This window comes from Canis lupus, chromosome 26 (genome assembly GCF_003254725.2).
Source record: "Canis lupus dingo isolate Sandy chromosome 26, ASM325472v2, whole genome shotgun sequence".
Classification (NCBI taxonomy): Eukaryota; Metazoa; Chordata; class Mammalia; order Carnivora; family Canidae; genus Canis; species Canis lupus.
Genome location: NC_064268.1, coordinates 6639117 through 6654707, shown reverse-complemented (window position 1 = coordinate 6654707; position 15591 = coordinate 6639117). Strand labels below are relative to the sequence as shown.

Genomic DNA, 15591 nt, shown 5'->3' with positions numbered 1-15591 from the left:
TGGAATTGTCACAAGAAATCTGTTTCCAGAGATGTAAAAAGACTATTTTTAATCAGAATTTTTCTTATCAGTTTCACCATTATCAAACTTTTAATTGCCGTTAAAAAGTATTTAAGTTGCATTTGCTTATAATCATCTGTGGACCTATAGCAAAGGTAAAGGGATACTGAGGGGAGGGACGGCACTCCACCTCAGCCTCCTAAGGTACCATTCAGTCTCTTGTTCATCAAATGAGAAATTCCTATGTCATCTTTTGTCTCTTCTAAAACTCCTACCTGTTCAAATTTCTGTCAAATCTCAGTATTGAACAGATCAGAAAAAGCTGACAGCAGAAGACTAAGTGAAAAATACCAAGTAACACATTTTGTCTTCTTCCCAACTCTGCTGTGCCAAACCTTCATGCACTCAGCCAACAACAGTGGGCTGGGAGGCTCATCTTGCCCGCTACCACTGCTGCGGTACTGAGCACACCAGGCCTGGCTTTTAATGAGAAAGAAAAGTATGGAGCCATGAAAAGTCCTTCCCAAGAAGCTGGCCAACACCTAGCATAGAAACCTTCAATAATGGCAGCAACAGTCCAGTTGTCCATCCGAGAAGCCACTCCCAAGTCCTGCTGCCCCAGAAATGGTAATGTCAAGTCTGTCCCCAAAGAAAATCCTTATGCTAAACAATAGCCATTTCAAGATGTGCTTCAAAATAGTACCCAAAAGAAACTGCCATTGCAGAAAGAGAAAACTGGACCCCAAGAGAATTCTGACCATAAGGATTCCCTGATTTAGACTGAAACTAGAAAAAAAACTAGAGAAGAGGAAAGATGAAATAGAGTTCCAACTTGGTGAATCCACAGAATTTAGTTCAGAATTATGCAGGTAAGAAAAGCATTTCAGGTGTGGAGCCTGGATTCACCAACTATCATTACCTGAAAATCTTTTAATACTCCAGTATCAATGAAACTTGATTTGCCATAATGATTTATTACCAAAAATATCACTCACCTTTAAAAAAAAACAAACAAACAAACAAAAAAAAACCAAAGAGGCACCAAGGTGGTTTAGTTGGTTGAGGGTCTGACTCTTGATTTTAGCTCAGGTCATGATCTCAGGGTCCTGGGATCAAGCCCCACATCAGGCTCCAAGCTCCATGGGGAGTCTACCTAAGACTCTCTCCCTCTGCCTCTGCCCATCCTCCCGTGTGGGCATGAGCCCGTTCTCTCTCTAAAATAATTAATGGATGAATCTTTTAAAAATTAATCGACTAAAATTTAATTAAAAAAAGGAAAAACACAACTGGTTCAAGAGATGATTAAAGAAAAGGGAAAGCTCAAAGGGAACTATCTCCGCCCTGCTGACATTAGAGGCAGAGCATTCCACCAGACAGGACAGACTTATCCTCAAGGGCATTTCTCAGGTGATTCTCCATGGAATCCAGGACAATAGACTAGGCCAATGATTCCCAAGCTTTGCAGCACTCAGAATCACCTGAGGAGCTTTTACACTCCCCAATGCATAAGGCACACCCCTGCCCAAGGAAGGCAGACCACCTGGTGTTGTTGGCCAGGCATAAGTAGATTTTTCTAAGCTCTTCAGGTGACTCTCTGTCAGGAGAGTTTGTTCTGTCTTTTTATTTTTATTTGTTTTTTAAAGGATTTTATTTATTTATTAGAGGCACAGAGAGAGGGGCAGAGACAGCAGAACACCCAGTGTTCATCCCATCAAGTGCCCTCCTTAGTGCCCGTCACCCGGTTTTTTGCTAGCCTCCCCAAAACTGAGTTTTAGTTCACGTAAAAACAGAAGAAAAACTAGTATGTATGAAAACATTTTCAGGCAGCCCAGGTGGCTCAGCAGTTTAGCACCACCTTCAGCCCAGGGTGTGATCCTGGAGACCCGGGATCGAGTCCCACATCAGGTTTCCTGCATGAAGCCTGCTTCTCCCTCTACCTCTCTCTCCCGTGAATAAATAAATAAAATCTTTAAAAAAAAAAAAAAAAAGTGGCCAATTTCTAAAGGTATCAAGTTTTTTTTTTAAGATTTTTTTTATTATTATTTATTTATTCATAGACACACAGGAGAGAGGCAGAGACACAGGCAGAGGGAGAAGCAGGCTCCATGCAGGGAGCCCAATGTGGGACTTGATCCCAAGTCCCCAGGATCACACCCCAGGTTGCAGGCAGCGCCAAACCGCTGCGCCACCAGGGCTGCCCTAAAGTTATCAAGTTTTCAGAGAAACCGGATTTTGCAATTTCAATATATTATACTTAAACAATGTTACTCGATGATAATTTAGGCCAAAAGGGCTTCAAAGATGTTTAAAATTTACTCAGTATCTCTAACTCTTTAACAAAAACAGCTGCTAGATTAGCAAAAGGGCCACAAAGACTTTAAACATTTAATCTCTCATAATTTGGATTACAAATGGAGTTGTCTTGAAGCATTCACACATATGGTGCTACTTCTTACAACTTAATAGTAATACAAATTATTTGAGGGTTTAAAAAAAAGTTAAATGGATTACTCTCTGGCTAAATAAACGTAAACAGCTGCAGTACAAAGATAATTAAGAGGACCTTTACAAAATGTTTTTCATATTTTGTAGTACTTTATCCCTCATTAGTTTTGATTTCCCGACTACTAAAGAACCAGTTCATAGAGCAAATCATTGCTTCCAATCCTCTGAGACACCCAAAGGGAGACAAGTCAATGGAACAAATTAATGCTACAAAAGAAAAGGCAAAAAACTTATGTTGATGAGCATCTAGTAAAGCCAATATAATTATCAGTAGCAGAAGCATCCCAGAATAAAATGACTTATCACCTACTTTCTCAACTGGTGATTTCCTGGCTTGCTCATTTCCTTGCATAGATTTTGAACACCCTTCTTCTGTAAGCGCTCTCTTTGGCTGGTTCTGCTTCAGCTTTTGTGCCCATGATGTTATAGATTTGCTATTCAAAAAAAGAAAATCGAAATTATGCTCTTTAGACGCTGTCCTTACACATAAAACTAAAAGATATTGGCCAGTGGAAAATACTTTGAGTTTTCTAAAAGCAGAGAAAGGATGGATTTTTATCAATTCACCTACACTTCTTTTTACATTTTTTTATTATCAAAGGCAAAGTGAACAAGACTAATGGTGATTAATAATACATACAGCTGTAGCCACAGAATAAAACAAAACTGATCATAGTGGCCCATTCAAGTACTCAATATATCTCTACAGCAAAAGCTTCTTTATTTATAAGGACTGTTAATTATACTCACAGCTACACTAGATCTGTGTTGCTATAACTACTTATTTTAGAGGACACATTTTCAAGTATAAAACTGAACATTTAGGGTAAATGACATAATTTTAAATGATTATTTGCTTTACAAATATCCAGCCATAGTTGTCATTAAACTTAGAAAAGCTCCTCTTATATACAAAAATGAATGAGTATGCTTGTGTATGATTTTTGGTTTCAAATTACATGCATATGAGTGACAAAATTCCACTGTTGATATATTTCTATACTCTAATTTTTAGCAGGTTTATAGTGACCAGAAAAATAGGAACGGTATTTTTCTGGCAAGGCCTCCCACCTTAAGAGGTTAGTAGTCCTACAACATTGCAAATGGAAAGAAAGTCAGATGTTGGTAATACATAGTATGCTTTATTTCCATTTGCCAAAGGCAATAAATACAAGACTTTGGTAAAGCTAAGCATTCAAATACATCTCATTTTATTCTCAAAAAGGAGCTTGATTTAAAGATTCTAAATTTAACAAACAAGTAAACCTCCCTTCAAATGATGGAGAAATTCTACTCACCTATTTGTTTTTCCACTGTATACTTCTGAAATCTTATTTTCGCCAAGAAAACTGTGTTCAAATTCACCAGGAAAAATGGAAATATCTTCCTTTAAAGATGGACAGAACTCTTCGGCGGTGTGTATATGAAAACTCTTGTTTTTTACACCATCTACAAGTGACTCTGTCTGCCCCAAAGGTGCACCAAACTCTCCTTCAGAAACCTCTGCGTGCTCCATGAACTCCTTAGAGTCCTTAGATTTGTAGGTATTTAATTCAGAGACACAAAAGGTACCATACCCACTGCTCACTGAGCTACTATCCACATTGCAGTCTGGTTGTGACGTGGATGTTTCTTGCTGCATTTCGTATTCTTTAGACTTAGGATAACTGATAATAGGTTCATTTCTCTCACTATTTTCAGAAAAAAAACCCATTTGACTTTCTGAAGAGAATTGTTTGCTTAAAGAAGTATCATAGGAAGCCCAGGAAGCATTACTGGTCTGTAACTTGACTAAATTTTTTATCTCCTCTTGTATACGCTGAAAATAAAATTACAGATTTGGGTAAGAAAGTATACTAAACCTTATATTTTCGTAAATACTATGAGAATATTGCTTAAAAATATGAGCTATTACTCTATAGAATGTTTTAAGTAAAATAAACAAAACTGGTATAAAGTATTAACTGCTGCTTCTTGCAAGTCTTAGTTTTATAAAAAAAAGAATCAATATAAATAACAACTTACTTGAATTTGGTTGTGGAATTGTTCCTGCTGGGCAACTATCTGTTCTTGGCATTGTTTTTCCACCAAATTGAATAGCTGTAACCACCTGGTCTATTAAATTAAAAGACATTTTAGTTAAAAATAATTTTTCAAGTAATATTTCACAGAAAAATCCTCCAGTGGGAAAGAGCTTTTTTAAAATCTATTTTTAATGTAAAATGTATAAGCTGAATTAAATAGTTATAAAGCCATATTTAATGCAAAAATACAAAGGCACAGGCGTGATCACTTCTTTCTTATGTAACCTATAGTCTGGGTAAATTTGAAGGTGTGGGTAAATCTTTTTTTTCAAATGACATCTTAATTTGATGTCATCTGCTATCATTTTGATTCATCAAGAATTGGCAAATCTACTTTAGATTTGTCTTAAATTTTTCTTCCTTCCCTGGTAATAAAGATTTTCTTAAATAATTCTTAGAGGGCAGCCTGGGTGGCTCAGCGGTTTAGCGACACCTTCAGTCCAGGGTGTGATCCTGGAGACCTGGGATCAAGTCCCACATCAGGCTCCCTGCATGGAGCCTGTTTCTGTCTCTGCCTCTTCTCTCTCTGTGTCTCTCATGAATAAATAAAATCTTTAAAAAGATAATAATAATAATAATTCTTAGAAAACAGAATCCCACACCTTAAAACAAGAAATAATTTAGTATTATAGGAATTAAATCCCCAATTTGTTATTTAAGTAAAAACAAAAACAAAAAAAAAGTTTTCAAGTCAGATACTGAAGTGTTTTTTAAGCACTACAGCTGAAAAAGGAATGAAAAATTCACTGTGAACTGGCCTAGCATGCCCTCCAGTCACTTTTAGGTCCTGATCCAAAGTGACTCTCAAGAGGAGCCAGTACTCATAACCAGGCTACAAAAACATAGCAGAAAAGGGGGCAAGGAGATCTCCAGAGGCTAAATTCAGTCTCAAGGTTAGTGTACTTTCAAGGATGCCTGGGTGGTTCAGTGGTTGAATGCCTGCCTTTGGCTTGAGGTATGATCCTGGAGTCCTGGGATAGAGTCCCACATCAGGCTCCCTGCATGGAGCCTGCTTCTCCCTCTGCCTGGGTCTCTGCCTCTCTCTCTCTGTCTCTCTGTCTCTCATGAATAAATAAAATCTTAAAAAAAAAAAAAAAAAAGGCTAGTGTACTCTCAGTAACAGACTTTATGCAATAATACACAATGTGAATAAATAGCTAAAATGAAAAATAGCTTCCCTGTTTAAAACCTTTCAACTAGGGATCCCTGGGTGGCGCAGCGGTTTGGCGCCTGCCTTTGGCCCAGGGCGCGATCCTGGAGACCCAGGATCGAATCCCACATCAGGCTCCCGGTGCATGGAGCCTGCTTCTCCCTCTGCCTATGTCTCTGCCTCTCTCTCTCTCTCTCTCTGTGACTATCATAAATAAATAAAAATTAAAAAAAATAAAATAAAAAATAAAAAAATAAAACCTTTCAACTAAAAAAAAAAAAAAAAAAAAACACCTTTCAACTGTTCTCCTGTCTTCCTTATAGGGCACTGAATGAACTGGCCTGTGCACAACTCCCAATCTAATCCCTCTCTTTCCCTCTCTCAGTGCACACCAGCCTCACTGGCCTCTACCTTTTCCCTAAACATGCCAAAACTGTCTTCTACCTCAAAAGCTTTGTCACTGTACCCTCTACCCAGAAAGTTCTTTGCTCTTATGCTTCTGCCTTTCTGCAATTTCAGCTTAACTGTCACCCTCTCAAAGATAGCTTTTTCCCCAAACCATTCTACAGTTGCTCTCTGTCATCCTGTGTATTGCCTTTATAACATTTACCGCATGAGAGAGCATCTTGTTCACTTTGTTAACCTGTCTCCAGCATCTAGGACACAATGCAAGGAAAGAGTGGGCACTCAGACAGTCTGAGTGTATAAAAATGGAATTTCAGGGGCCCATGGCTGGCTCAGTTAGTAGAAAATGCAACTCTTGATCTTGGGGCCCTGAGGTTAGAGCCTCACGTTGGGGATAGAATTACTAAAAAGGGGGGGGGGGAGGGGCAGCCCAGGTGGCTCAGCAGTTTAGTGCTGCCTTTAGCCTGGGGCCTGATCCTGGAGACCCGGGATCGAGTCCCACATCGGGCTCCCTACATGGAGCCTGCTTCTCCCTCTGCCTGTGTCTCTCTATGTGTCTCTCATGAATAAATAAATAAAATATTTAAAAATAATGTGAATTTGTAGCTGATTTTTTTCTTGGTACTACAGACTACACAATCTAGAGGCCCTTCAGATTAATGCTGAAAGCCAGTTCTATAACCACAACAGAGCAGAATTAAGTTGAAACTTATATAACAAGAATGCCTGGGTGGCTCAGCAGTTGAACATCTGCCTTCAGCTCAGGGTGAGATCCCAGGTCCAGGAATCTAGTCCCACATCGGGCTTCCTGAGAGGAGCCTGCTTCTTCCTCTGTGTCTCGGCCTCTCTCTGTGTGTCTCTCATAAATAAATAGTTTACCAAAAAAAAAAACAAAACAAAAAAAAAAAAAAAAGAAAGAAAGCTATATAACAGTATTAAAGAGAAGAAAGTAAAAACTCAGGATTAGAAAAGGAAACCTTCAGGACAGCCCTGGTGGCTCGGTTTAGCGCCGCCTTCAGCCCAGGGTGGGATTCTAGAAACCAAGGATCGAGTCCCACATTGGGCTCCCTGCATGGAGCCTGCTTCTCCCTCTGGCTGTGTCTTTGCCTCTCTCTCTCTCTGTCTCTCATGCATAAATAAATAAAATCTTAAAAAAAAAAAAAGGAAAAGGAAACCTTCAAATTGAAATAGAACAGTACTGATAGCTAGTATTAATTCCAAATCACCTAGCTTCAGGTTAAGGTAGACTATATCAAATTCAGATCCTTATCTTCTCAATTTATCTACAACATGAAGTAAACATGAAGTAACAAGAAATCAGGCAACAGTTTTCTTATTAAGTTACACTAACTTAAGAAATACTTTAGGCGTTATTTTAACCTGATAAAGTTATTAATAACACAGTATTAAACTACAATAACAACAAAACAAAACTACAATGACAGACTAACATACATAACCAAAAAAATATGGCTTCATATTATGTGACATACTTAATGTTAATCCCATCCTTATTATCATTTTCTTATTTAGGATACAAATGAATAGGGCTTACCCAAGATATAAACTGGTAGAGAAGATTTTGTTCTCCTAGTCAGATTTTATAATATTCTAATTTTCAATAAACATATTTAAGAACATTATAAATGCAGCAAATAACATTACTCACAGAATTACTATTATTCATTTCTAACTAAAATTAATTATATGACCTGCGATTTACATACTTTTGGAGAATTTGAGCATCTAACTAAAGCTTTCCCCTGCACACAGCTTTTGATGCTATTAGCCTAAAAGGGGTTGCTGTAGTCTGGCCTCATAAGTATCCCATTGGCTTTGACATCCTAGGGATTCCCAGCTCTCCACTAATAAACTGTGTGGTCTTCAACAAGTAAATTTCACTTGTGCTTCTTATGAATTCATAAAATGGGAAGAGGGATCCCTGGGTGGCGCAGCGGTTTAGCGCCTGCCTTTGGCCCAGGGCGCGATCCTGGAGACCCAGGATCGAATCCCACGTCGGGCTCCCGGTGCATGGAGCCTGCTTCTCCCTCTGCCTGCGCCTCTGCCTCTCTCTCTCTCTCTCTCTCTCTCTGTGTGACTATCATAAATAAATAAATAAAAAATTTTAAAAAAAAATGAGAAGAGTAATACTTCATAGGTGGCTGGGAGGATTAAATTTTAAATTCAAACATGATGCATGTGAAGCAGTGATCTCAATGGGGGAACTGTATTTTGAAAACCTGTGAGGTCATGACTGTCACAAAGATAGTGAAGGCACTACCAGCACTTAGTGGGCAGTCCAGGGATTCAAATCACAGGACAGTCCCCAACAATGAAAAACTATTGTGTCCATTTTATATTATAAAAATACCATGTATTTTGCACAGCTTTCCAATCACCAAATTGTCTAGGAATCCAACCACAAAGATGTTAAAGTTTGTCTCAGAGCTTGATCAGAAATTGATCACCATTTCAGAAAATCAAGTCACACACACACACACACACACACAAAAAAGAAATAAAGAAAATCAAGTCACCAAATGCCATGCTGGATCATCAATACAATACAGTTGTATCAGTCCATGTCTGCAGCTGCTGCCGTCCTGGTGAGTCTACATACAAACCCCTGACTGTGCTTCATTTTGTCTTCTAACGTGGATGTACCTGAGAACTTATATACTGAAATATCTGTTTTGATATTATAAATAAGTTTTTATTCCTCCTCCATGTCACAGTTAAGAGGATGATAGTTTTTGAGGTGGGTACATGCAGGATATATTTGTGAAGTTCACTTCAGGATAATATCAGCAGATGTTATTTTTAAAATTGTAAAATGTATTTGTAAATTAGTAATTTAATTGTAAAATTATAAAATGAGGGCTTTGGGTCTAATGAGGTTGAAAACCACTGACAAAAAGTGTTTACTGCTTGGCAAATAGATAATAAATGGTACACTTACAGTAACTATTACCATATAACCATTGCTCTTTCATACATAATCAGTAACCCTAAGTGCTAAAATAATGAATTAAGACAAATTAGCTAATAATGTGCTTTAAAAATTTACCATTACAGAAATATTAGAAACAGCAAATATTTAAGAATATATTAAATTCTATGTAAATGTGTTAAAAATTATTCTCCATGAATCAAAATGTATAACCTTCTCAAGGTTAAGCAACAATAAACTTAAGAATTCCAGGAAAGAGGGGATCCCTGGGTGGCTCAGCGGTTTGGCGCCTGCCTTTGGCCCAGGGCGTGATCCTGGAGCCCCGGGATCGAGTCCCACGTCAGGTTGCATGCATGGAGCCTGCTTCTCCCTCTGCCTGTGTCTCTGTGTCTCTCTCTCTGTGTCTCTCATGATTAAATAAATAAAATCTATATAAAAAAAAAAAAAAGGAATTTCAGGGAAGAGGTTTTAGAAAGAAATTCTAAAGAAATCAGATCTCCAGAGCTCTGAGCTCCACAGAAGGTTTTATGTTTTGTTTTAATAACATAGATTTTCGGGATCCCTGGGTGGCGCAGCGGTTTGGCGCCTGTCTTTGGCCCAGGGCGCGATCCTGGAGACCCAGGATCGAATCCCACATCGGGCTCCCAGTGCATGGAGCCTGCTTCTCCCTCTGCCTGTGTCTCTGCCTCTCTTTCTCTCTCCCTGTGTGACTATCATAAATTAAAAAAAAAAAAATAAATAACATAGATTTTCCCTTATAAATGGTAGAAATCAGAGAAATGTTACTATTTCTGAAATGAAGATGAAAGCACGAAATTTAGGGAAGAGTCAGGAATAAGACTTGCACAATCCTTAGCCTTCCAATTCTTCCTAAAATGGTACACACTAAAACATCAGAAGATTTTGGTTTTTTTTGTATGACACAAAACACACTAATACACTGTGGAAATTCTACTGAAATGACTAGAAGGATATTTCATATTCTGTCAAAGAAAGAAGTATCTTAAACTATTGAGTGGGGGGCACCTGGGTGTCTCAGTTATACATCTGCCATCAGCTCAGGTCATGATCCTGGGATCCTAGGGTAGAGCCCCAATGGGCTCCCTGCTCAGCGGGGAGCCTGTTTCTCCCTCTGCCTCTGCACCTCCCCACTACTTGTGCAAACACGGGCACAGTCTCTCTCTCTCAAATGAATAAATAAATTTAAAAAAAAAACTATTCACTGAATAATCAATTACATGTCTACATTACAAAAATTAAGTAGTCAATTATTATTAAACATAATAAAATAATAGTATTGTATCACAGCTGAAGGAGAAGGGGTATATAGAAACTGGTTCAAATGTTAAAGTGTAAGTATCTGGTTGGAATGCTGGCTTATAAAAATCTGGTGGGTTTTTTTAGGTTTATTTATTTATTCATGACAGACAGAGAGAGAGGCAGAGACACAGGCAGAGGAAGAAGCAGGCTCCCTATGGGGAGCCGAATGCAGGACTTGACTCCAGGACCACAACCTGAGCCAAAGGCAGACGCTCAACCACTGAGCCACCCAGGTGCCCCAAAAAACTGTATCTTAAATTCACAAATATATTCTGAAACTAAGATGCCCATTTCAAAGTACTAAAAGTAACATTTTTCTAATTAAACTGTGAATTTGCCGGCAGCCCCGGTGGCACAGTGGTTTACCGCCGCCTGCAGCCTGGGGTGTGATCCCGGAGACCCAGGATAGAGTCCCGAATCAGGCTTCCTGCGTGGAGCCTGCTTCTCCCCTCTGCCTGTGTCTCTGCCTCTCTCTCTCTCTCTCTGAATAAATAAATAAATCTTTTATAAATAAAATAAATAAACTGTGAATTTGCCAGAAGAGTAATGCCTTATTTTTTTAAAAGCATGCTAATTAATACAGGTTCATAAGCTAATGAGTAAGTATATTATGGTAAACATTTCACAAAACATTCCATTTTTAATTACATCATTCTATAGGTCTCTTACTTTAGCATATACTGATTATCATACAGAAAAAATATAAAAACTGTACAGAACATAACTGAATTTTCTTAAAGTCTTCAATAATAATTGGTCATTTTTATAACTTCAATGATTCTGGATAATGAATACAAATAATTATACTTAGGGGTGGCTCCTACTGAACCTTAAACCAGGGGTATTCCTTCATTCCGTGTATAATACATTTGGAAAATAACATAAATAATGATCTTAAAAGTATGATAAACATTTAAAAGCCATTGTTCCCTAAAGAATTTAATAATAATAATGTTTTATACATTTTTATAAAGCATTACCAAATCCAGCCTTGGAAAAATCTAACTAGTGCATTTTTCTGTGAAACAAAATTTATGTATTCTCTTAACTGTTAAATGTTTATATCACAATTTAACCTATGGACCAAAAATAAATAAATAAATAAATAAATAAATAAATAAATAAATAAATAAATAAAATAAAAAACCTATGGACCAAAGAAAGAACTACCAATATGAAAAATCAACATAATTCAATATATCACAACTACATGTGATAAGGCATTACTAAATAGACACCTTAATTTAGAAGTAATCAAAATATTTCAAAGGATTTGGGTTTTTCAAAACGATAACAATTCTGTATGAATTACTTAAAACATTAGAATTAGTAACAGTAAGGCAGCCCAGGTGGCTCAGCAATTTAGCAATTTAGCACAGTCTTTGGCCCAGGGTGTGATCCTGGAGACCCGGGATCCAGTCCCACATTGGGCTCCCAGCATGGAGCCTGCTTCTTTCTCTGCCTGTGTCTCTGCACCTCTCTCTCTCGCTGTCTCTCATGAATAAATAAATAAAATCTTTTATAATACTGGAATTTTCACTTCCCTGAACAAAGCTAGCATTTTAGTTGACCTTTAAAATATAAATTACTGGGACGCCTGGGTGGCTCAGTGGTTGAGCGTCTGCCTTCTGCTCAGGGTGTGATCCCGGAGTACAGGGATCGAGTCCCACATCGGGTTCCCCACAGGGAACCTGCTTCTCCCTCTGCCTATGTCTCTGCCTCTCTGTCTCCCACGACTTAATAAATAAAATTTAAAAAATAAAAAAAAATAATAAAATAAAATATAAATTACAGAGTCTAATCACCAATATTTGTTCAAACATACTTTTGATCATCTTTTTTCTTATTCGTTCAATGTTGCTCCCCAATTACTATATTTGATCACTTTATTATAGCAATAATATCATACTCTTTAACATATAAACTTCTATTAATTTAGAGTTTAGTGGAGGCACATTTACAAATATATTTTTTAAAATTCCACAAATAAAACAAAACTAGATACCTCACAGTTTTTCCAAAGTTCCAAATCAGTCTTTCCACTGTTTTGTAGCTCTTGCATTAAAGAGGTGAGGACTTCAAGTGGACCTTGAATTACAGATGGTCTGGTCTTCCCTGAGAAAGAGGATACCCCATTTGTACTAAGGTGGGGACTACTTCTGTTGAAACATAAATAATTCAAATGGTTTTCTTCATTCTACAAAGTGTTGAATAATTCAGCAGTTCAAGTTTAGCAGAGTAGTACAAAACCACTGATATTTAATCCTTCTTAAGGGCATCTCATTTGTTTAAAATCTGATCACATTTGTCCACAAAAGGAAAACAGCAGTAAAAAGACAGCACATATTTCTTTAAAGAACCCCACAGAAAGACCTCCAGAAGTGAGAGAACACTCCAAAGCACTAGCAGAAAATAGAAGTTTCTGCTATACAATAAGAAAAAGGTCCCAGCTTCTCCAATCTCAATCATTCCAGAGGATTATTTCACTCTACTGTAAGAACAGCCCTTTTTTTGTAGTGAAGATTCTTTCTCTACTGGCCAGACTGTAGTCAAGTCTTGTTAATTGGATCCCCCAAAGTGGGCTTGATAAGCCGATGCTTATCTTTGAACTATCTTTGAATAAAAGCTGTGCCAAGCAAATTAGCAGCAAATATTCAGGACTTAGCCTATTCATTGTGTAAAATAGCACTGATTCTTTCCAGGAAGACTGCTTTCCCAAACTTGAGAGGAAGTTATTTCAGATTTGCTTTATAAAAACACAAAGCATAATTAAGGACAATAAACTCTGTTTAAAATCCAGTCTGGGGATCCCTGGGTGGCGCAGCGGTTTGGCGCCTACCTTTGGCCCAGGGCGCGATCCCGGAGATCCGGGATCGAATCCCACATCGGGCTCCCGGTGCATGGAGCCTGCTTCTCCCTCTGCCTGTGTCTCTGCCTCTCTCTCTCTCTCTGTGACTATCACAAATAAATAAAAACTTAAAAAAAATAAATAAAAATAAATAAATAAATAAAATCCAGTCTGGGGGTAGCCCCGGTGGCGCAGCGGTTTAGCGCCGCCTGCAGCCCAGGGCGTGATCCTGGAGACCCTGGATCGAGTCCCACGTCAGGCTCTCTGCATGGAGCCTGCTTCTCCCTCTGCCTGTGTCTCTGCCTCTCTCTCTCTGTCTCTATGAGTAAATAAATAAAATCTTTAAAAAAAAATAAAAATAAAAAATAAAAAATAAAAAATAAAATAAAATCCAGTCTAAGAGGTCATTCTCATTTATTTATCGATACCCTACATTGTTTCATAAAGAATTCATTAAAAAGGGGATCCCTGGGTGGCTCAGCAGTTTAGTGCCTGCCTTTGGCCCAGGGCATGACCGTGGGGTCCCAGGATCCAGTCCTGAGTCGGGCTCCCGGCATGGAGCCTGCTTCTCCCTCTGCCTGTCTCTCTGCCTGTCTCTCTCTCTCTCATGAATAAATAAAAATCTTAAAAAAAAAAAAAAAAAAAAGAATTCATTAAAAAAACAAAACACCCTCAAGAAAATAACAGAAAAAATAGCAATGAGGAAGATCAGAGAAAGATTAATAAAAATTCAAGGGAAATAACATACATGTTGTCCATAATGGGTTTAACACGGTTGAATAATAATCAAGTCTAAATTTGACAGGTTTAACTGCCAGTCACAATGAAAAGAGAGACAAGTTCAGTTACATAATTTCATTAGAAAGGCACAATTAGGGGGCATCCAGCTGGCTCAGTTGGTGGAACACATGACTCTTGATTTTGGGGTAGTAAGTTCAAGCCCCATGCTGGAGGTAGAGATTACATTTTAAAAAAATTTTAGGGGTGCCTGGGTGGATCAAGATGTTGAGCATCTGACTTTGGCTCAGGGCATGATCCCAGGGTCCTGGTATTGAGTCCTGTACCGGGCTCCCTGCGAGAAGCCTCTCTCTGCCTGTGTCTCTGCTTCTCTGTCTCTAATGAATAAATAAGTAAAATCTTTAAACAAATAAAAATAAAAATAAATTTTTAAATAAAATATTTTTAAGGGGGGGGGCCACCAAATGATACAGGAAAAAGACTTTCACTATGTGGGTATAGATTACAAAGGCAGACATCTCTCCTGGACCATTTCCCACACACATTTCCCCTGCTTTTACTCTGCATTCTTGTTTCATATGTTCTTGTAAACTGCTTTAAATTCCTCCAAAGGAGGGAAGAGAATGAACAAACTTTTTAGAGAATTAATGCATTTAGGGAAGCCCAGGTGGCTCAGTGGTTTAGTGCCGCCTTCAGCCTAGGGTATGATCCTGGAGACCTGGGATGGAGTCCCACATCGGGCTCCCTGCATGGAGCCTGCTTCTCCCTCTCTCTCTCTGTCTGTCTCTCATGAATAAATAAAATTTTTTTAAAAACCATTAATGCATTTAGGGGTGCCTGGGTAGCTCAGGTCACAATCTCAGGGTCTCGGGACTGAGCCCCAAGACAAGCTCTCTCGTCGGTGGAAAGCTGGCTTCTCCCTCCCTGTGCTCAGGCTCTCTCTAATAAATAAATAAAATCTTTTTAAAAATCTTTTAAAAATTGGTGATCCCGGGGTGGCTCAGCGGTTTAGCATCTGCCTTCACACCCGTGTGATCCTGGAGTCCTGGGATCAAGTCCCACATCAGGCTCCCTGCATGGAGCCTGCTTCTCCCTCGGTCTGTGTCTCTGCCTCTCTCCTCTCTCTCTCTGTCTCTTATGAATAAATAAATGAAATCTTAAAAAAAAATCTAAAAAAAATTAATGAATTTATTTACTATACACAATTTCTTTAAGATCTATTATGGTTAGGGACACCTAGATGGCTCAGCTGGTTAAGCATCTGCCTTCAGCTCGGGCGGTGATCCTAGGGTTTGTGGTCAAGCCCCACATCGAGCTCCCTGATGAGCAGAGTCTACTTTTTCCTTTTTCCCTCTCTCCCTGCTCAAGCTCGCTCTAACACATAAAGACATTTGACCCTTTACCAGTAGGCCCCAGACTGCTGTGTTGTTGCTTCATTGTACCTGCTTGTTATAGCTGGTCTCCTCTCTCTTGGGCTCTGCCTCTTTACTGTTTTTAAGTACCAGAAATTTAGAAATCAAATAATCACATTTTTCAGATTATGTACAAAATGAGAGCAAATAGGCTCTAAATAAAAACAAATCAAACAAGG

General features: G+C 38.5%; 1 protein-coding gene across 21 annotated transcripts in view; it reads right to left on the bottom strand.

Annotated features, from left to right (window-relative positions):
* MPHOSPH9 (M-phase phosphoprotein 9) overlaps positions 1 to 15591 on the bottom strand; it is a 71642-nt gene that overhangs the window by 49423 nt on the left and 6628 nt on the right. For 13 of the 21 annotated variants that reach the window (XM_049101564.1, XM_049101547.1, XM_049101552.1 and 10 more), the window contains 4 exons: positions 12420 to 12573; positions 4531 to 4620; positions 3804 to 4324; positions 2816 to 2939 (listed from right to left, as the gene is read on the bottom strand). In XM_049101564.1, the coding sequence (XP_048957521.1) occupies positions 2816 to 2939; positions 3804 to 4324; positions 4531 to 4620; positions 12420 to 12573 (889 nt within the window). The remainder of the gene's footprint in view (positions 1 to 2815; positions 2940 to 3803; positions 4325 to 4530; positions 4621 to 12419; positions 12574 to 15591) is intronic. The other 8 variants (XM_049101555.1, XM_049101559.1, XM_049101558.1 and 5 more) reach the window with 2 other exon arrangements.